Source organism: Sinocyclocheilus rhinocerous, unplaced genomic scaffold, assembly GCF_001515625.1.
Source record: "Sinocyclocheilus rhinocerous isolate Xijiao unplaced genomic scaffold, SAMN03320098_v1.1 scaffold1609, whole genome shotgun sequence".
In the NCBI taxonomy this organism is placed as follows: domain Eukaryota; kingdom Metazoa; phylum Chordata; class Actinopteri; order Cypriniformes; family Cyprinidae; genus Sinocyclocheilus; species Sinocyclocheilus rhinocerous.
In genome coordinates this window covers 179608-202008 of record NW_015633539.1, presented here as the reverse complement: position 1 = coordinate 202008, position 22401 = coordinate 179608, and the positions used below count along the sequence as shown (strand labels likewise).

At 38.1% G+C, this 22401-nt stretch overlaps 1 protein-coding gene across 5 annotated transcripts in view; it reads left to right on the top strand.

Moving 5' to 3' along the window:
• The window catches only part of LOC107744318 (rho guanine nucleotide exchange factor 12-like), an 87639-nt gene that overhangs the window by 39282 nt on the left and 25956 nt on the right, over positions 1-22401 (top strand). For 4 of the 5 annotated variants that reach the window (XM_016557890.1, XM_016557892.1, XM_016557889.1 and 1 more), the window contains 7 exons: positions 6967-6987; positions 7579-7673; positions 14539-14637; positions 15003-15052; positions 16398-16455; positions 16551-16744; positions 19101-19220. In XM_016557890.1, the coding sequence (XP_016413376.1) occupies positions 6967-6987; positions 7579-7673; positions 14539-14637; positions 15003-15052; positions 16398-16455; positions 16551-16744; positions 19101-19220 (637 nt within the window). The remainder of the gene's footprint in view (positions 1-6966; positions 6988-7578; positions 7674-14538; positions 14638-15002; positions 15053-16397; positions 16456-16550; positions 16745-19100; positions 19221-22401) is intronic. The other variant, XM_016557891.1, reaches the window with a different exon arrangement.

Here is a 22401-nt window from a genome sequence, read left to right as displayed (position 1 = left end):
TAGCCACCCCAAACGCTCCTTCCCCCCCCCTCCCTCCCTCCCTCATTCACACATTCAGGAAACAGGGGACCCTGCCAGAAGCCCTTTCTGTTTCCGGGAATCAGGCCCACAGGGCTGCTGTGTAGTGGGCCGGCTCTGACGTGAAGGCTATTGTTCCCATGCTGAGCTCCATTGTGGAGGGGAAGGAACAGCAGCAAAAACAAAAAACACCCGCGGAAGGAGCTGAGAGGGAGGGAGGACGAGATGTCTGAGCTATTTCTGTAAAGAGGCTCCTTCCCCAAGAGTGGTCCGCTTGCTGATGATGAGATACGGCGACTCTTGCGTGTTGAGCTGCAGAGTTTATCGCTGTGATCTATCTCAGGAGTCTGCCATGTTAAAGGCTGACGCACAATTCAAAAATACATGTGACTCATGAGAATGGAGGATCTGATGTCCGTGGAAACATCAAAACTTGTGTGTTTGATGAAAGCCTTACTGTACATAACCGATGTCTTTTCCACTCTGTGGTCAAGGGCAGAAATCCCTGCTGGAAAAGTCATGTCATACCAGCTTAACATGTTCATGCTGTTTTGGTTTGTTTTGATTTTTGAAGTGGTAGAGTACAAAAATACATAGTTTAAAAACCAACTGATCAATTCAATGTTCTTGAGTGAGACTTGTAAAATTAAGGTGATTTCAGGGTCGGATACATTATGTACCATTTGCTTTAGACCTCTAGGCACACTTTTAACTTGACATGCAGCTCTCATAGTAGGACATTCAGGGTGTGTTCACACTTGTAGTTCGGTTCTCTTGGTTCGTTTGGTCCGGACCAAAAAATTAAAAGATACATTTGGTCCTGGTCCGTTTAGCATTCACACTGGCATTTTGACCCTTAACCTAAACTAAAGGCATAGTGATACGTTCACAACCTGATTGGTCGGGTTGAATGACGTATATTTCGCGACGGAACTCACCGAACACCCCAAACAAAAGCTGTGTTCGTCTTAAAGCAGCGCAGCGCAGAACGATTGGTGTATGACATTACAGTACCCATTCACCGATCGGTCTACTCAGCGCCGCTTTAAGTCGAACACACCTAATGCCTAATATCTGCTGCACTGCGCGCTCATTGTTGCGTGCGAACCACCTGCGAACTCATGGAGAGCTCAAAAACGACACTTTATCTCCACGTTTAGCTCCACGTTTGCCCTCTGCTCATTTTGTTTTGAATACACCGCTCGTTCTGCATCAAATCATGTCACATCTTGTCATTACTTCCTGTTTTTGGTTCGTTTAGAAGTAGGGTTGGGTACCGAAACCCGGTGCCAATATGGATTACCTATGTAACCGGTATGTACTAGAACCGAATCACAACACAGATTTCGGTGCCTCATTTCGGTGCCACTTAAATGCCTGAGTGATCGATTTAAATATTTGTCCTGGTTTTCCGAAATCGACGTAAGAAGCATGGGCATTGCTAGGCCATTTTTGCGGCGCAGCGCGAGCGGACTCAAACAGAAACCGAGGACACAAGGTGTTGACAGAGATACAGTAGATTGATTGTGTGGTTTTGTATTAAATATTGTTTTGTATTAAATAATGACCCAGATCGTGAAATACATTTATTAGCCTTAGAGTAAGGGAAGCACAACTTGGGAAATGAGAGCATCCGAGGAGCATGTGAATGCTATGTATATTTATTTTAAATATTTTTTAATGTGCTTTAATGTTATCCGTTGTATTTTTTGTTTTTTTGTGGCTCTTTTTTTAAAAGTATCGGTTCAAGCACCTTTTAGAAACCGGTACCGTTTTAAAAGTATCGATTTGGCACCGGTATCGTAAAAAACCCAATCGATACCCAACCCTATTTAGAAGTATTTGGTCCATGTTGCATTCATATTTCATTCTAACCGCACCAGAGTTTATATAGAACCGGACCGAGACCCATCTTTTTAGCGGTCTCGGTCCGCTTGTTTGGTGCGCACCAGGGTTCGGATGGCAGCGTTCACACTTACTCAAACGAACCGCACTAACAGAGCAATCGCAACAGGGTTCGTTTTAATCGAACGAAACATGACAAGTGTGAACACACCCTCAGACTACAATGCAAGATGTGATGATGCAACCATTCTGTCTGAATGTGTATGGCTGTAGTGACGCTTTAAAGGATACGAAAGGCAAAAAAAGCTATTCCAAGAATATTTTACTGTGCAAACTGTCTGAAAGTTAAAGTGCTGCACATTTTCAGCATGCTAATTAAAATTTCAAAATATAGTTAAAGTAGTTTTAGGGTTTTCAACCCGGGGTCATGGGACCTCCAAGAGGGTATGGGGTAGAAAATAAAGATTTTACCGTGTATTTTTAGGGCTCCATGATTAATTGGAATAAAACCGAAGTTGCGATACGGCATTTTTAAACCACAAATAGGCTGGGATTTAATTAAATAAAAGTATGTGCTGCTTGTTTTAGAGTGAAGCAGGACACTGTTATACAAATTATAAATAAATAAATTATTATTTAAATAAATAAAGCCATACATTTTAGTATTGTAATTTTACAGTTATATACACTAAAAACGACTTTTTCTGGGGTATTTGGCAACCCAGCACTGGGTAAATATTGGACAGAACACATGCTGAATTGTTTTGACCTAGCTTGTTGGGTTTTATACTTTTACACCATTTTGCTGGGTTGTTTTTTGACATAGTGCTGGGTCAGTCAATTTATTGATGGTTTTTCATTTTAAATAATAAAAATGCACTCTAAAATCGGTTTTATATATATAGGACAAGAACAATTCATATACAGTATTTGTTTTTTCAATGGCAAGTCGGTCTTTTTCAATCATAAAATACTCAAAAACATTCAGTAAACTTTTTAGGGCGTGACAGTATTTGTACAGTAATAATTTGATAGGAATACAATGTAAAACCTTAATTTAATTCAGGAAGTTTTCTCTAAGGACCCTGCATTTTTAGAGCATATAAATATTTGGGCAGTAACATCGATTAATTGTGATTTAATCACTTCCAATATAAAAGTTAGTGTTTACATAATATATGTGTGTGTGTGCTGTGTATATTTATACGTATATATGTCCGAATGGGAATGACTAATATTCGGGAGATGGTTCCCTCTGGTGGTGCGGAGGAGGCGGTACGGGAGCCTCCTCTGTAACAGATACACACACATACTTGTATATATTTAAGAAATGTATGTGATATATATTTATATTTTTATATATATATATAATAAACATATATTACATTTTTTTTTTTTTATATATAATAATTGTGCAGTCCTACATCAAAATTTGTTACATTACGGCATTAAACATTTAGTTGATACCTAATGTTTTCATATTTATCACATTTGATAATATTACTCTTTCATTCTGCTTTCTAAATACTGATTAGAAATTATCATCAGATTAATCACAGTTATTTAATTCTGTTGAGGACCCGTGCTTTAGAAGCAAGAAATAAAATCCAAATCTCCATACAGTTCTGGAAATGTTTTTATTTTTTCATGCAGTGAAAGTGAATCCCTCACAACAGAATCATCGAGTTTGAAATAATGTTTGAAAACCCCTGAAATAGTCAACCTCACCAACTGACTTGTGGACGACCAGTCGACCACTGTGACCTGTCCCTTATTTCAGTCATGGTAGTTGGCCTGCTGGTCAAAGGTGGTCTGTTAGCTCTAACTAGACTGAGCAATATGATCTATCAGGTCAAAACAAGATTCACAATCTGGTAGTCCATCTGATCAACCATGTAGACCAGCTTGGAGCAGCAAATGGCCGTAAATATCCAACTATAAACCATGTAAACCAGTTGGTTTACTGGGAGCTGGTTGTAGCTACTTTTTCCAGCATAAATGTACCACAAAACCAAAATGTTTTAGCAATTCCTATCTATGTCCTTTATGTAGCCTTTAGTTTTGTGTTTTGAAAGCAGACTAAATTTTGACCAAGGTAATGCCGAGTCACAAGAGAGTACTTACAGCTGAATCTGATCCTGGTACAGTTTAGGGTGATGGAAAGTCAAATACGCAAATTTATTATGCAACACCATCAGCGGTGCACACACAGTGTATATAGGCAGTTACAACATAATAGTGACGTAAAGCAGAGCGTGTCATTTCTGCACCAACAGAACTGCAAAAATAATGATGTAATGTTCCTAAGAAAACAAGACAGAAAAATAATAATGCATGGCCATTGTGGGCTTGTTTGGATATGTTTGGAAACAGTCATTAGTGGTGCTTGCTGAGGACAGTATGTCTGCCAGTAGAGATACCACTAGACTGTTTATCTGTGCTAAATTATATTTCACTAGATTATCAATAAATAGTCATTTCTAAATAGTTATGTAGTATATAAAACATGTCTGTGTTGAATTACCTGCAAAAATTGATGTATTATGTACCCCAGGGCTCGCAAAATTTCAAAATCCCTGGTAGCCCTTCGGGCAGGTACTCTTCAGATTTTGGTAGCCCGAAAATGAATTTAACTAGCCAATAGTTATATAGCAGATTTTGGTAGCCTGAAAATGAATTTAACTAGCCAATAAGGTATAAATCAGATAGGAGTTTAAATGTCAATCAAAAATATTTTCAATACACAAATATGAAGGAAGGAATTTTATTTCACTATTTACAGGGTGTCTGCAGAATTTTTTAAAATAAATTTAAGGCAATTTATGACCCATTTTAAGAGCTGCACAAGTAAAATTAACAGTATGAGTGGGGTTGGACAATGTCTATGGTAACATACAGTATTGAGCCATAAAATTAAGTATGTTATGATCGACCGTGTCAAACGCAGCACTGAGATCTAGTAGTACCAGCACTGATATTTTGCCAGAATCAGAATTTAAGCGAATATCATTTATTATCTTAATGAGCGCTGTCTCTGTGCTGTGATGCGGTCGGAAACCAGATTGAAAATTGTCCAGGTATTCATTTGAGTTTAAGTATTTGTAAAAGGTATAAATCAAGCATATAAATTGTCAATTTAAAACGATAAATAAAAAAAAATATATATTACTGTCTTAATTGTTTAGATTTTTAGAAGGCACATTAATTTCTTTCTCATTTACAACTCTGTAGTTGATATTTGCATTGATCTGACCATAATCACAAAGAAAGGCTTATTGGGAATGCAAATTCATTCTCTGCTACGAGGTGGCGCTTTAGGAGTGCTGAAATATTGCGGTTTCCCCGGTAACGGCTGTACACAAAGCAGCTCCGTGCTCATAAACGCTGCTTTATCAGGAATTATAGGTAAAATGAAATCGAAGAATGAAGTCGGTTCCCTTCAGATACATTCTAATAAAGACATCCGCACCGCGTTTTGACTTCAAACGTGCAGCGCTCATATTTATTCAATGACATCATTGCCTTTTGAAGTCTTTTGGAAAGCCAAACAAAGTAGTTTCGCTTTCACAACGAAACACGCAGCGTCTCCACGACATGACGGTGGCAGCTACAATAAAGTTACGCCTTCTTTCTTTGCGTGAACATTTGGGCGGCGTTATGCAAATCTTCCCACATCATGACGTAGATATGTGGGGGCGTGTTAGAACGAGCCATTTTAGGTAGGCGTGGTTGACTCTTAACTTTAATAAAAAATATCTCTTTGGATTTGAGACTTTAGTCTTTGCAACTTTACAGATCTTCTTTATGCACCAAGAGCTTGTAACACTTCAAAGAGAAAGGAAAAATTGAAATCGCATCATATGACCCCTTTAAAACTTTTTATGGCCTTAAGTTTGATACAACTCACTTTAGGAGTTTTTAAGGACCCGCGGGAGATCTGCATTTAAGGTAGCCCGTCGGGCAGAGTGGTGATACATTTTGGTAGCCCGACTGGAAAACACAATAGCCCCGGGACGTCGGGCTAGTGAATTTGCGAGCCCTGTACCCTACCGTAATGTAAGATGATGTTTGGTTTTTCTGCTCAACTTTTAATATGTATTTTTTATGAACATTTATATTAATATATAATTTAACTACTTCTAATTCATAATTTAAAAATAACTTTTATATTAATTTATGTATAAATATTATAGAGATTTGGGTGGTGGGCTTTTTTGACATGGGCTAGTTGGTAGTAGTTAGTAATTTCATGTTTAATGTTATTTTAAAATAATGTTTATATCACACATATACACTACCATTCAAAAGATTGGGGTCAATGATATTTTTTCTTTTATTGAGCAAAGATGCATTCAATTGATCAAAACGTTGTTACAAATAATTTCTTGTTCAAATAAATGCTGTTCTTTTGAACTTTCTTTTGATCAAAGTATCTTAAAAGAAAATTTGGTAACACTTTACAGTAAGGCTCATTAGTTAACATTAGTTAACTACTTTAGTTAACATGAGCTAAGAATGAACAATACTTCTACATTATTTATTAATCTTAGTTAATGTTCATTTCTACATTTAGGCTACTAATGCATTATTAAAATCAAAATTGTGCTTGTTAACGTTAGTTAATGCACTGTGAACTAACAATGAACGGCTGTATTTTCATTAACTAACATTGACAAAGATTAATAAATACTGTAAAAAAACGTATTGTTCATTGTTTGTTCATGTTAGTTGATACATGAACTAACATTAACTAATAGAACCTTATTATAAAGTGTTACCGAAATGTTCAACATAATAAGAAATGTTTCTTTAGCAGATTATCATGAATCATAAATTACATGTTAAAATATATTCACATAGAAAATCATAATTTTAAACTATAATAATATTTCCCAATATTACCGTTTTTACTGTATTTTTTATTAAATAAATGCAGACTTGGTGCTCTTTGAGACTTCTTTTTAAACCTTATCACTGTTAAAAAAAATATCCTGTCGACCTTTTGAATGGTAGTGTGCTATGAAAATCAAATTACTAATGTTAGTCTTTATTAGCATATTTTTTCAAACATCTTTTCTAAATAAAACTTCCTTTGTCTTTCAGGTTTCCCAAAAAAGCGAGCAGGTGAGTGCAGTGCCTCCTTCCTGTTGCTCTTTCCTAGTGAAACGCCCTCATAGCCCCAGAGAGAAGCACGGCAGCCAGATAGGCAGCTAATGGCAGTTTTCAGCAGACAGCGATATGAGCAGATTGAGCGTAGACACAACACTGATGCTGCCGCTGATATGAACATGTGATAATAAAACGCTCAGATCCACAGCATTAACTCAAGTTTTACATACTTGTAGACAGTTATCTTCAGCGTGCTAAAGTCTGGTCTGGGAAGTGTCATCTTTAAATTCATCCTCTTTTAAAGTACCATATTATAGCTAAATTTAAAATTTGGTTAATGGGTGACTAGTCGATCATCCTGACCCATCCCTAGTCATGATAGTTCTTTGTAACCATCAAATTCACAGTCAACAGTAGTTTGCATTGTGTTGGTCTGAAATGTTTTGTCTGCTCTCTCGGGGCCTGTTTTTGGACGGGGGGCACGAGTGTGACCTTTTGTAAGTGGATCCACATTTCCTGTCTAGTTTGTGTGTGCTGCTGGATAAGAATAGCATGATGTGGCAGAGACGGTGACCCTTTTTCCCGTTTGTGTGTATTTGTGCACAGGACAGGAAGTATTCTCAGCAAGGACCATCCCCCAGACAAAAAGCCCAAAAGCGACAAGGCGTCAGTCCCCTCCTCGCATGAGTTTGACCCCACAGGTAAGAACCTCTTCTTGAAAGACATCTAAATTATGCACAACTGTCTCTTTCCTCCCTCCAAGAATATTTTGTGGTGCAAAACTAAATGTTTCAGTGTTATGTTGTTTGAAAACTGTAAGTAACTGACCAGTTTAATCAGGTTATTTATAGTCAGATGCATATATCTGGGTTGTGACAGCATGGATCGTGTGCAGATACAGTGCACATTGCTCTAAAGACCAGTGAACTGTATGTCTGTAGATTTATTGTGGCAGTGAGATTGAATGCAGACCCAGTGTATGCTGCTGGACTGCTTCAGTTTGTATGAAGTTAATTACAGTAGGATCATGTCAGCTGTGACATCAGAGGGACTACGGGAGCCTCAATCATCATTTAAATGCTGGAGTAGCACCTTGTTTAAAAGCTTAATGCTGACTCTGACTGTTGGTCACTGCTGATCATGTATCAGACTCAGTGCAACTCTTAAAGGGATTGTTCACCCATAAACGGTAGAACCTGCCATTAAACATATCAGCAACATATGCTACTATTTTAAAATTTGGGGTCCGTATGATTTTTTTTTTTTATTGAAGAAATATTTTATTCAGAAAGGATGTATTAAATAAGTGATAATAAAGACTTTTACATTGTTACAAATAATAAGAGAGCCGCTGCACGTTGCGATACAAGACTTTCGCTCTCATTTCGGGACAGTTGACAGATTTGTCACTTGCCTAATCGGGTCATTGTTGCATCGTCACAAAAATGTATTATTTATTTGCACGTCTTTTTTAGCCATTCGGTACTCGCGCGCTCCAGAGGCGGTGCGCAGTCACATCCAAAGCGCGCATGCGTATATAAAGCCGCCTTGCGAGTACCAATTCGAGTTTGCTACCAAACAAGCTCAGTAGAACCCTGCACGGGCCTCAAACATATGCCCTAGTCCGGCCCTTGTCTGACAGATTATCAGAATTACCGACCGAGTCCGACTGCTCCAGTCTGTCACGGGTTCCCCGTGTCTTTTTTCTCTTTCTCTCTTCACCATTACACCGTTGCTGTTGTAGCCATTAAAATAGTTTTGTTTTAATGGCAAAGTGGTTATATTTATTTTCCTTTCTTTATTACGTTAATTTAGAAATATGTTTGGAATATTTTTGTTTGTTAAATTATAGTGGGTTTTTTTTTTTTAAGTAACGACTAAGCGGCCAGTGGCAGACAGTGAGTTAATCATAGCCTATGTTTGATCAATTTAGCCTTCTGACATCACCACTTGACTAAAATAAAATCTATAGGCCTATATAAAATACTTAAAAAAGCATATCACAATGTTATTTTAAATGGTTAACCCCCTGGCCCCGACACATTCATCATGGTAATTACTTGCTGGGGTTTTGCGGCAAGCTTTGCGTGCGTTTTAACGTGGAACTCTTCCAGTACTCACTGCTGCTGGACAACACCGTCCGAGCCGCTCTTGACAGTCGTGCGAGCACAGTCTCGTGTTGTTTCCACCAGCGCGGCACTTAATAGTCATTCATTTTAGTTAACATATGCTATGATAATTTGAACAGATTTTTATTCTTATTGTAAAATAATGGAACATTTAGGTCATGAATATTGTCTCAAAAGTCATGGAAATGTATTGGTAAAAATGTGTACGAACCCTGAATTACTGTCTTGCTCTACAGCGCCACACTGGTCAAACCGCATTATTGCAGGCTCTTACGTTCGGTCATATGAGATCAAACGACTATTCGACAACATTTGTCAGCAATTGTTTATTGTCGACTAATTGTATCAGCTCTACTAAAAACAGTCCACATGACTCGCACAATACTTTTTAATGGCTTTGTGTGAGGAACAGACTGAACTTTAACTTCACTAAAAATCTATCCTTTCACCGCAGCGTTCAAATCTCATTTGCCGGTTTGAATCAAAAATATGTGAAATTTAAATGTGTTGTAAGTGCAATTAAGATTTGAGAGCTGCAACATTTAGGGAAATCGTGGCACTTTATTACATATTTTTTCATTTTCGAGTAAAGCATTTTTAACACATTTTCATTTTGTCAACAATTGGTTGTCACATCACTTTTTTTGTGTGCTCCGTTTACCCATATGGATTTTAAATGTTACTGTTATATTTATATTTATGCATTTATCAAACACTTTTTATTTAAAGCGACTTATAATAGAGGAGCATAAGCAATTAATCACACAGCCAACAGTATTTGCAGGATGCAATGCCACATTTATTAGAAAGCTAGATTAGGAGACAAACTAGAGCAGAGGAGAAATACAGAGAAGAAAAAGAAGAGGATCTTTATTTATTTATTTATAAATATTTTATATTTATATATTTTTTCTATTTAGTTTATTTGGTGTATTTTTTTTAGCATACATTTTTTTATTTTATGCTTTTTGCTGTTTTACTCGGCGAACAACAATATCAAATGCTGATTCCAGACACATGAACAAATGACAAAAACGGATGACAAAAACAAAATGGCACTTTGTCACAGTGTGAGTGTTCACACTCGGTGGAAAAAGCTCCATGGGAATGTATAATTTCGTTTTAACATCATTTAGCAGTAAAAATTTGTCCCTAGTATACTGAAGTGAATTTATCTCACATCTGTGTTTCAAACCTGGATTTGAAGTCATGACTCATTTATAATCTTTCTTGGGATTAACCAGACATGACTGAAGTGATCAAATCAAGCACACCAGAGTCCATGTTGTCATGCAGTATGGAAGTTTAACTCTTTAATTCCCAGCGCTTTGGGCTTGATGTCGTTTTAGCGGCCTGGTTATACGATTATGTGGGAGGCCCATCTCATCACAAGCTCCGGATGTTGTCACAGAGCTGTAATCCCTCTCTCTCTCTCTTCCTGCCGCAGGGACGCACAGCTGTGCGCCCATCAGAGAGGGAAATCTCATTTGAGGATGGAGGTTTATTTTAGTGAGTGATCTAGCAGAGTCATCAAGGAGGATATACAGGGTGTGTCTCAGATGAGTCTGAGTCATCGTTTTATAAATTGAGTCGGGAGGAAAAGGCAGCAGTGTCTGTTGGTCTTGGATAAAGTGTCTCAAATTTGGTAAAAGTGTGACTGATTTTGTGAGCCCAAGAGATACTGAGATTAAGAAATTATGTTTTAGCGTTTTATTATTATTTATTATAATTTTTATTTTAAAAAATCACTTTTTTTATTTTTTTTACCCCTTTTTCCCGTTATTTTGAGTTAAATTAGATTAATAGATAATTCGGCAGAATTTTGCATATTACTTCCATATAAAACCTATCAGATTTTTTAGTGTGATTTTTCATAATCGTATTCTTTCTCCTGCTGTTTGTGTGTGTGTGTTTGTGCGCCGCATGTTTTCTGCTGTCAGAACTGCCTGTTCAAAGTGTAGTAGCCGACGGAAGGCCAGAGTCCTGCGGTAAGAGTCACTGGGTCACTGCCGCTGCTCTGGGGATTTGCTGTGGTTTGTGTGTGTGTGTGAGCCTCATTCTTTTTCTTTCATGCCCGCCGCTCATCAAACTTGACCTGCATTTATTTCTTAGCATATCTTGGTGTCGGGCTGTACCTTGATGGAATTGGACTTGCTCAAAGACATGTTTAATTGTCAGCGATCTTGAACCGTTTGCATTATGGCCTTGTCCTCACACACAAACCTTTAACCCTTCTGCAGTCTCTTTCTAGCTCACTCAGTTTGGCTCTTTTCATGTATTCTATCGTGAGTTCATGCCTTTAGTTTGCTTTTAATCTTACTTTACAGCCATCTGTTTGATGTCAGTGAACAGAATGAATGAACAGATGCTCGAAACATTTAGCCAGTTCTTTGTGGTTAGTTGACCAAGTGCACTCAGCCCAAGTTGTTAACTAAGAATTTATTTTAAATAAACACTTTGTTTTCATAAAGTAGTTTGACAACCAACACAACGTACTAGTTTTATAACATGGGTTCTCATCCATGAACCAGCATAGACACTTATTTTTGTGCTGTGTGAACATTTTCATGCAAAAATCTGGATTTATTTATTTAAGCTTATTAAGTTGTCATTTAATTTTTTGTAAATTTGGGTTAAAATTTAGAACCAACTCCGATTACATGCACACAAAATTATATAAATTATAAATTCATAAATATTGATAACAATTTATATTTAAAATGTATATAATATTATTAATGCAGAATGTTTAAACTTATAAAATGTGTACACTTCCATTCAAAATCATTCTAATATGCTGATTAAAAAAATTTATTTATTATTAACAATGTTGAAACAGTTGTGACCTTGTTTTTTTCCAGGAATCTTTGAGTAGAAAGTTCAAAAGCAAATGCATCAAAGTTCAAAAGTTTTTAATGCATCCATGTTGAATAAAATATTGATTTCTTAAAAAAAAAATCTTGAACTGTAGTGTATATTTCACATTTAAATAAAGTTTACTATGCTAATTTATGCAAGCTACATACATGCAACTCTAAAATATCAGAGACCAATAATTATTGTTTTCTTCTTATTATTGATGATAATATTTTCCAGATACTGTTTTAAACATTGCTTTTGGCTTCAGCACAATAAATAGCAAATTATTTAATTTGAAATAGGCTACTACTATTTTTCCTCACACAGTATAAAATATTTTGCTGCTTTAATCTGGTCAGGTCCTTCACAGGGGAATCAACATATTTGGGTGTCCTTGGCTTAGCCTTTTCTACGCTACATGTTACAAAAAATGTTGTCTACATTTGAATTACTTATGGAGATAATACTTATTGCTTTCAGGTTGACAGCCTCAAACTGAAACACATACATTTACACTGAATACAAGCAGTAAAACAACTAGTCTGAAACAATCTTTCAAATGAGTGATTCTCTTGAATCAGACCTTCTAATAATGCATGAGAATGAGGTAGAATCATTCCAGTCATTCCAACAGTTTCCAGGAGGTTTGAAAGATGCATACATTGAGTTCATCCAGACCAGATGTCACATCCATAAAGCAATACAATACCAAAAGCGGGTCGTCTGGTCGTGTTTTATTGAGTGTAGTTGTCACAAATTTGGAATGCACCAGTCAATCAAGTTCAATATAATGGCTACACTCAGCCAGAGTGTGTGTGAATGTGTGAGGGGGCCTGTTTTTGTGTTAGTAGCACAAATGGAGCAAGATGCGCTTTTGTAGCCATCACACATGAATGGCTTCTGACCTACACCACAGCATTTCATGGAAACACATTGCAGACTGATCCAGTCTGGTGAGATACTTGTCTGGTGTGTTCTTGTTCTTCACACAAGCAGCGTCCATGTAAAAACATTAAAAGACACCAGTCTGCAGAGGCGTAAAACGTTTTTGTGGTATACATTTGCATTGTCAGACCCTGAATGACAGTATGCTTAAACGCAAAAAGATTCTGATTAAAAAAAAAAAAACTGTACTGAATCTTAATTTGTTTAGTTGGTACACAAGTGTTTTGTATCTCGACAGCTCTTTCCAGCTGTAATATGATTTATCTATTTGTGAGGACCATGATTTTATTATTTTAAACATGCATTTTTAATTTCTTTTTTTCTTGTTTAATACTTCAATGCTCATAGTTGAGAGATTTATTCTTATGTGATGATGCCGGGCCTGGACAAATATGCCTGATTGATTGCAGGGTATGTCTTAATGTATGATCTGTACAAAAGGTCTATTACAAGTATATACTCTTCATAGATATAAGAATATCCCACTTTACAGTCATCTTGAAATCAAAATTTACCTCATTTACTTTATTAATACACCTTCGAGATCTTATTGTAAATTGTGATTTAACAGTTTACGTTATTCCTAAGGAAAAAAAGGTATTTTTGTAATCTTTCATCGTAATGTAATAACTTGATCCTATTCTGAAACTTCTTTCCTTTTTGGCATTATCAAGACCATTTTTATTTTTTTATTATTATTAATAATTTTTTGTTAATTCTAGTATTACTACTACTACTACTACTACTACTACTAATAATAATAATAATAAATGCCTTATTAATATTATTAATAATAATATGAAAATCTATTAAATTTAGAAATATGTCTGATTACAAAAGTAAAATTGGTTGAGAACACCCCATTTCTTGTAGACTTTGCTATATACTACAATCTTTTTAATTTCTCCTTAAGCATATTTATATTGTGAAATGAGGTTTAGTTTCACATATTCTAAAATCTGGGGTCGGTACGATTTTTAAAAAATATTTTTAAATGAAGTGTCTTGTGCTCTCCAAGGCTACATTTATTTGATCAAAAATACAGCAAAACAGTAATATTGTGGGTATTACCATTTAAAATGAATGTTTTATATTTTATTATCTTTTAAAATATTATTTATTCCTGTCATGCCAAAGCTGAATCAAGCCTTCTCTGTCAAATGATCCTTAAAAAATAATTTTAATAAGATGATTTGGTGCTCAAGAAACGTCTTATATTATCAATCATTAATTTTTTAGATGTATTTTAAATTAATTTTTTTGTATCTTATTGACCTCTTTTGAACGGTAGTGTATGGTTGAGTAGCTTTCTCACATAGACTTCCTGTAAAGTCACAAGCATACCAGAAAAGAAACAGGTTTTTGTTGTTTATGTAGTTTCTAAAGCTCTTTTATGACTGCTCCAGGCCTTTTAAGAAATCTTTTTTGGTGTGTTTATCTACTGTCTCTCAGCCGTTTGATCTGGTTTTACACACACACACACACACACACACAACCACTATACTGTATGTGAACACACTCTTCTTTATCCAGCTCCTTGAATGCTACTTACCAAGTCCTCATCCTCTCTTTTGCACCCTCCATAACTTTCCATTGCTTTATCCCCCTCTCTCCCTCTCTGTCTGTCTCTCAGGGCTTGTGCAGCGTTGTGTTATCATCCAGAAAGATGAGAATGGCTTTGGGCTGACAGTGAGCGGCGATAACCCTGTGTTTGTACAGCTTGTAAAAGAGGGTAAGAGAGACACTATCCCTGTTGTTCACCATCCTTGTTTTGCCCTCCATAACATGCACATGCAGAACAGTTTCACGAGTGACTTAAACACATACTTGTCTCCTTTAACCACCAAGGCATGGATAATTATCTGGTTGTGTAACACCACAGTATAGTATAATTACGACACTAACAGTGCTAAATACATAGTTGCTTTTCCCGTAACTACAGTGAGGCAGTGAAAATGTGTATTCAAGCTACATGTGACCATCCTTACACTGTACTGTGGCGGTACCATGGCACAATGACGGTATCAGATGGTACCATGGTATCTTTTTTCATTCCATCAGAGTGCATGATCTCTCTTTCTCTTCTTTTGCATGTAGATGGAGCTGCCATGCGAGCTGGTGTTCAGACAGGTGACCGGATCATAAAGGTGAGGATCATCAGGAGCTCCACCGTGATGAAGTTCAGATTTATTAATCAGAGAAGTCGATTTTAATAGAAATTGTCAAGATTCAGTTCAAAATGAGCACAATCTGTCTGACCAAACCTAGAAACTGTTACTGGGGCTTGTGTCTTTAAACCCTGAGGCTACAATACACACTCTCTAGACAGGCTCACCTGATGTAGCAGGATGTCTCGGGTGCTGTGCTCTGCCACCTGCTGGCTGAATGGAGAATTATAACTCTACATATTTCTCTGGTCCTAATTATGAGTTCGGAAATCATAATTATGGTGTGACGTACACTATCATTCAAAAGTTTTGGGACGGTACGCTTATTTATGTTTTTTAATGAAGTCTCTTATGCTCACCAAGCTGCATGTATTTGCTTAAAAATAGAGGGAAATCAGTAATATTGTGAAATAATTTTTCCAATTAAAATAATTATTTTCTGTTTTAATATATTTTAAAATGTAATTTGTGCTTGCGGTGGCAAAGCTGAATTTTCAGCATCATTACTCCAGTCTTCAGTGTCAGACAATCCTTCAGAAATCGTTCTAAGATACTAATTTAGTGCTCAAGAAACATTTCTTACTATTATCAGTTTTGTGAAAAAATATCACGCAGCATTTGTCAGGATTCATTGATGAATAGATAGTTCAAAAGGAAAGCATGTATTTAAAATAGAAACATTATAAATGTTATTATTGTGACTTTTGACCAGTTTAATTTGTCCTTGCTGAATAAAAGTATTATTATTAATAATAAGTATTAAAAAAAATCTTATTAACCAAAGTTTTGAATGATAGTGTACGCTCATATCATATTATAGTTAACTAAAACCATAAAAACATTTTTGTTACTTGAAGTAATACTTGAATCATTTTCGTTGTTTAACTTGCACTAATTTAACTGAAAATAAAAATAAATAAAAACTATATAGACATATTAAAAAAAGCAATAACTAATAATAAACAAAATTACTAAAATGCCGCAAAATTTTAAATAAAATTGGAAAATGCCAAAAATAAAGGCTTATTCAAAATATGAATAAAAACTATATAGTATCTCAGTGGAACTAAAATAACACTGAAAACAGTTAAATAAGTATTTTTAGCACTATTTTTTCATTGCTAATACAGAAATAGACAGTAACTGGCAATATTGTTCTTAATAGCCCAACTTTATTTTTATATAAAACTTTTATTTAAAAAGCTGGTTCTCAATATTAAGTAAATACAGCACAAACTCAAGACTAATGTAGTATTGTGATTTGTTAAGTATCATCTATGAATTTCAATTAATCAGCGTGTTTAATGTGTGTTTTTTCATGCAGGTCAATGGGACATTAGTTACACACTCAAATCATGTAGAAGTTGTAAAGCTAATAAAATGTAAGTAGCATGAGTCTTTCACTTTAATCATTTTACTGAAGTTATTCACTTTAAAATGAACAGTACTGTACAGTTGTTGGTGTGTTTGTGTACAGCGGGCTCCTATGTGGCCCTAACAGTGCTGGGGAGACCGCCGGGTTTGCCTCAGATCCCCCTTTCAGACGGCGAGGGGGAGGAGGGGCCTCTCTTCTCGCTCACCTCCCCTCACTCCCCGGGGCCCATCGGTCCAGACCGCTCGTCTTCCTCCCCCAGCCCCTCGGAGCGCAAACCGACCCCTCTGCCTGTATGGGTAAGAGCTCAGATCATTGATAAACTGCCTTGATCTCCCTCAGCCCCATATCATCTGCCTTCTTTCTTTCATAGCACTGTATGCCTTTTACTACAGTAACTCATTATGTGTTTTTCTGGTTGTGTTTGAAGCATCACAGCAGCAAAACGGCAACAGCAGTCACATGCTTTCATACAGGCAGCGTTTTGGACACGTAGGAGGGCTATGGCTCTATACAAAAATGATTTCTGGGTTACTACATTGAGTATTTCCTTTCATAATGGTTTAAATTATACACTGCTGTTCTAGGTTGGCTTTTTTTTTTTATTCAGCACAGATGCTTCAAATTGAGCAAAAGTAACAGAAAAGACATTTATAATGTTGCAAAAATTTTCTGTTTCAAACAATTTCTGTTCTCTTTGAATTTTCTTTAAACTTTCATTGAAAGAGCTGCACGTTTCTGGATAAACTGAGAATCACAGGTTTTTTGTTTAAAATATAGATTGCGATTCTTGCGCAATTCTGAAGAAAATCATGAGATAAACAAAATAACAATTAATTTACTAGAGGTTCTGACAAAATGTTCATTGCTTCAGTTTATTAAAAAATACATTAATTTGGATTAAATAATTAAAAAATAATTTTGAATTAAGCATGTCTCATTTATAAAGTCTTGTTTCGTTATTGAATGAATCAGTGTTTATAAATGAATCTCTTGAGTGAATGATTTAATGACAAATACAAATACTTTTTTTTAAAGTCGTAATGAGATAATCGATACAATACATACAAGTCTCAAAATCTCAAAAGGTAATTTACTCTATTAATAATGATAATATGTGGTTGAAAAGACTGTGAAGCTGTTTCATACTGTACATGAACTTATACATGGCGGCTGCTTGCTTCGGATCAGCAGCAGTCCGAACACAGATTTGAATGTTGCAGTGTTCAAAAGTGTAGTTTTCAAAGTCCCTAAAGTCTTTGGATTAATGCTTGTTTCACAACGAAATGCCAGTGGAGCGCGAGCAGCGCGTTTTGTCGCTGCCCAAGTTAATGAATGAGCGTTCACATCACGGCGTGACAGTAAACTCTCTCTCATTCATGAACATGGACAGCGTCAAAAATATGCACCGCTGATGCTTGCAGCGTGAAACAGTCGTAATAGTCATAGCTTAAAGGAGTAGTTCACTTCCAGAATGAAAATTCTGTCATCATTTACTCACCCTCCACTTGTTCCAAACCTGTTGAACACGAAAGAAGATATTTTGAAAAATTTTAGTATCCGAACAGTTGATGGGCACCATTGACTTCCATAGTATTTTTTTTCCCCTACTGTGGAAGTCAGTGGTGCACATCAACTGTTTGAATACTAACATTTTTCAAAATATCTTCTTTCGTGTTCAACAGGCTTGGAACAAGTGGAGGGTGAGTAAATGATGACAGAATTTTCATTCTAGAAGTGAACTACTCCTTTAATCAGTATCATTTAGGAATAAGATTGCGTGGGTGTTTGACTTTCATTAGAAAAATCATGCAGCTCTAACTTTCATCAGAGAGTCCTGAAAAAAATGTACCACAAAAATATTAAGCAGCATGATAATAATAAGAAATGTTTCTTGAGCAGCAAATCAGCATATTAGAATGATTTCTGAAGGATCATGTGACACTGAAGACTGGAGTAATGGCTGCTGTTCAATTAACTTTGCCATCAAAGGACAAAATTATACTTATTATATAGAATAAAATAGAAACCAGTTATATTAAATTGTAATATTTCACACAGTATTTTTGATCAAATAAATTCAGCCTTGCTGAGCAAAAGTTCTTTCAAAAGCATAAAAAAATCTTACGGAACACAAACTTTTGAATGGTAGTGTATATTGGTTGTCAGGAGTGTACAATTAAAATCTACAAATCAAGCCCGACAGATGTGTATATATATATTCCATTATTTAGCTTTTTGAAGAAATGTATTGTATTAGAAGACTGTGTTGCTGATTAAGTTGCCATGCATTCTTGCCATATTTTCTATCAAGTTTTGAGAACTGAAACCCTACTTGAAATGCTGCTGCTATGCAGAGTTACTTATAAATACCGCATGCATACTGCGACCTATTAGTATGTGTAAATGCATGCTGTATTTCGCACACATTCAGATTAGAGCCATTGGAAAGTATTGACTTAATTTGCAGAACTGAAGCTATTATTGTAGACTGACTCATGTGTGATTAAGTCTGTCATTGCACTCATACACTTAAGTGTACTTGTATCAACCACGTGATGTCGTGACAGCACTCTCTGAGTGTTCAATCTCACATCCTCTATGACAAGAGATGTGGGAATGATCAGAGCTGCTGTGATGTTTGATAAATTACAGGCCATGACGGAGGAGCACAGCAGGAACCCTACAACTAAACTACTGAAGGAAATCCAGGACGCCAAGAAGCACATTCCACAGCACCAGGAGCAGCTCAGCAAGCCCACTGAGACTGGACAGGTACATACTCACACACACACACACACACACACAAACCAACAAACAGGCTGTGATTCAGTGGAATTCTCAGTTCTGAAATGTAAAGTAAAAATAAATGAATAAAATTAAAATACTGTAAATTCTATATATACACGTTAATGTAATGTAGAAAAAATTAGTGAGATTTTTGCATTACAGTCATAAATTCGGTCAAAAATATGTACTTTTTTATATTTATTAAATGTGCTTAATTGAATTGACCATAATTACACTTAAGGGCCTCGTTTCCTTTATGCAAAACATCGTTTTGTATTTTCTTTATTTTTATTGTGAGGTGGAATATGGCATTCCTTAATGAGATTCACCCAATCACTTTGGGTGACACCAATCACAATAATAATATTTTTTGGGTATTTTTAATTTGCCATAAATACACTCTCAGCTATAATATCAAGTTCATCGAAATTGAAACTAAAGGAAAACTTACTGAGTTTGTTCATGTTAAATCATTCATTTTTGCTAGTGACACTGTATGTAACAGCAGGTGTGAAGGCAACTGAGAAAATTAACCATCACTTTACATCATAATTTGGCTCTTTAATGGTTAGAATTAGTAATGCTCATAACGTGAAATTTTATTTGTCAGTAAAACATGTGGAACGTGTGACATCAAGTAGCATATTTCAAATGGCAATCCCTGGTTCAGCTTCCATCGGATGTTTAAGTCATGTAGTCTAGGGTTAACTAAAGCTAAAACCATAGCAAAACATTTTCATTACCTGAAGGAAAAAAAAGTACTCTGTTAGACGCATATGGGAAAAAAGCCTTTTTCTCCTGAACTGAAGCCTTTTCACTCACGCAGTGAAACTGCACGGCCATTGGTTCGTGCAACCGAGGTTACGTTAGTAACCGAGTACGTTCCCTTTTGATACTACACTCGTACTGCATCTGCTTAGACGCATATGGGAACACAGTACAATCACGCCGTGCTAATGTAGTGGAACGACTAAAGGTATAAAACTTCCATAAGCAACCAATGCCCATAGAGAAGTTAACAATAACCCAAGGCTAAGATGGGCTGAGCTTCCCGAGGTCACAGGTAATGACCTGTGCTCTGAACGGAGTAGAGAGCACCTTAGGTACGTAACCGTGCCTTGGTTTCAGGACGACTTTAGTGTCGTTAGGCGCCGAATTCCAGGCAGGCAGAGCTAATAGAGAGTGCAGGTCCCCTATTCGCTTTACTGGAGTTAGCTCCGATAGCCACAGCTGGTTCATCCAAAGGGGGGCCACCAGGAGAGCCCTGGGTTTTCGTTCCCTCACTCGCCTGATTACCTGTGGGATCAGAGCGATCGGGGAAAAACATAAAGAAGGAGGTTGGGCCAATCGTGGCAAAACTTCCGAGGCGAAGAGGTCCACCTCGGCCTCGCAGAAGATCTCCCAGATCCTCTGAACCGTCTGCGGATGGAGTGTTGTCCGATCGGATTAGCACATGGTGCCCCTTTAGGACTAGGAGGAAGAACTGACAGGCTTGACATACTGCTAGCATTTCTTCTGCAAACCATCCCCATGGCCACACCCTGTTCCATCCAGCGGGAGTTCTTCCAGGGGGCCAGGGCCGACACAGAGTATGCAGGCGTCCGTGACGCCACGCATGGGACCCATGGTTTCAACCAGCGCTGAAGTGGGCGCATACGCAGCAGACCCAACTGTAGTGCTGGCGATGCTGCCGCCATGAGGCCCAGCATCCTTTGAAACGCTTTGAGAGGGCAAGTGGTACCAATCTCGAAGGAGGTCGCCAGCCTCCGTATGGCCTGAGACCATTCCGGTGTGACTACAGCTTCATTTGGTCTGAGTCTAAAATTGTTCCGAGGAACAAAATTCGCTGGCTGGGGAACAACGAGCTCTTGGCAAAATTGACCCTGAGTCCCAGGCACTCCAGGTGGCTGAGGAGGAGTGTCCTGTGTGATATTAATTCTGCCTCCGACTGGGCCAGAACAAGCCAGTCGTCGAGGTAATTGAGAATACGGATTCCCATCTGTCTCAGAGGGGAATACGAAAAGAACCAGTCTCCCAAGCGAATTTGTGCGAGGATCTGTTTCAGTGTAATCATCCTGAACGACCTCTTCATGAGGGCGTGATTCAGGTGTAAGAGATCGAGGATGGGCCGGAGGCCACCGTCTCTTTTGGGGACGAGGAAGTAACAGCTGTAGAAGCCTCGCTCTGGGCTGGAGGAACTGTTTCCACAGCTCCTTTTGCCAGCAAATTCATCACCTCTGAGCGCAGGATGTGAGCATCCTTGCTTTGCACTGAGGTGGGGACCACGCCGCTGAAACGCAATCTTGGGTCGGGGTCCCTGGCGCTGAGGAAGAGGGTAGCGTTTGGCCGAGCGAGAGCGTCGCCGTGTCTGCTGCGCTTTAGCGGGCTGAACGGCGGGGGCGGCAGGTGCTGGTTTCGCGGGCTGCTGAGTTGGCGCAGACTTAGGGCAAGCAGAGGCAGCAGCAGAGCTGGAGCGCTTAGGCAGGAAATGTCGCATAGCCTGGGATGATTGCTCGAGCACCACAAGGCTGACCATCGATCTCCCGATCGCCTGGGCAGTGGTCTTGGAGGCGCACAGAGCCAGGTCGGTTGCGCTCCTCAGATCCCTGAGGGTCATGGGGTCCAGGCCAGACTCATCGGAGGATGCAAGGATTTTGGCCTGGAAGACCTGGAGGACCGCCATTGAATGAAGCACCAAAGCTGCCTGTCCAGCTGAAGTGTAGGCGCGTCCAGCGAGAGCTGAAGTGGTCCTACACGGCTTGGATGGGTGAGCGGCCTTTGCTCTCCTGCCGATGGCCGTGGGCGGGCAGAGATGCGCGACCACTGACTCATCTAGGGGAGGTGGCTTATCGTACCCCTTTTCTTCAGCGCCGTCGATGGAAGTGAGGGCAGATGAAGAAGCAGTACAGAGGCGGGCGGAGTAGGGAGTGCGCCATGATCTGGTGAGCTCGCCATGGACCTCTGGGAAAAACCGAGAGGAACGCTGACGAGGGGCCTGGCGGCGCCCCGGCAGGAACCACTCATCCAGATGGCTGCGAGAGGGCTCCTCTGGTGGAGACCACTCTAAACCCAGCTCTTCAACCGCTTTAGAGAGGATACGGAGAAGCTTGGCATTCATCCCGTCTTTAGTGGCGCTGGGCGCGGATGATGGCGAGGGGGTGGGGTC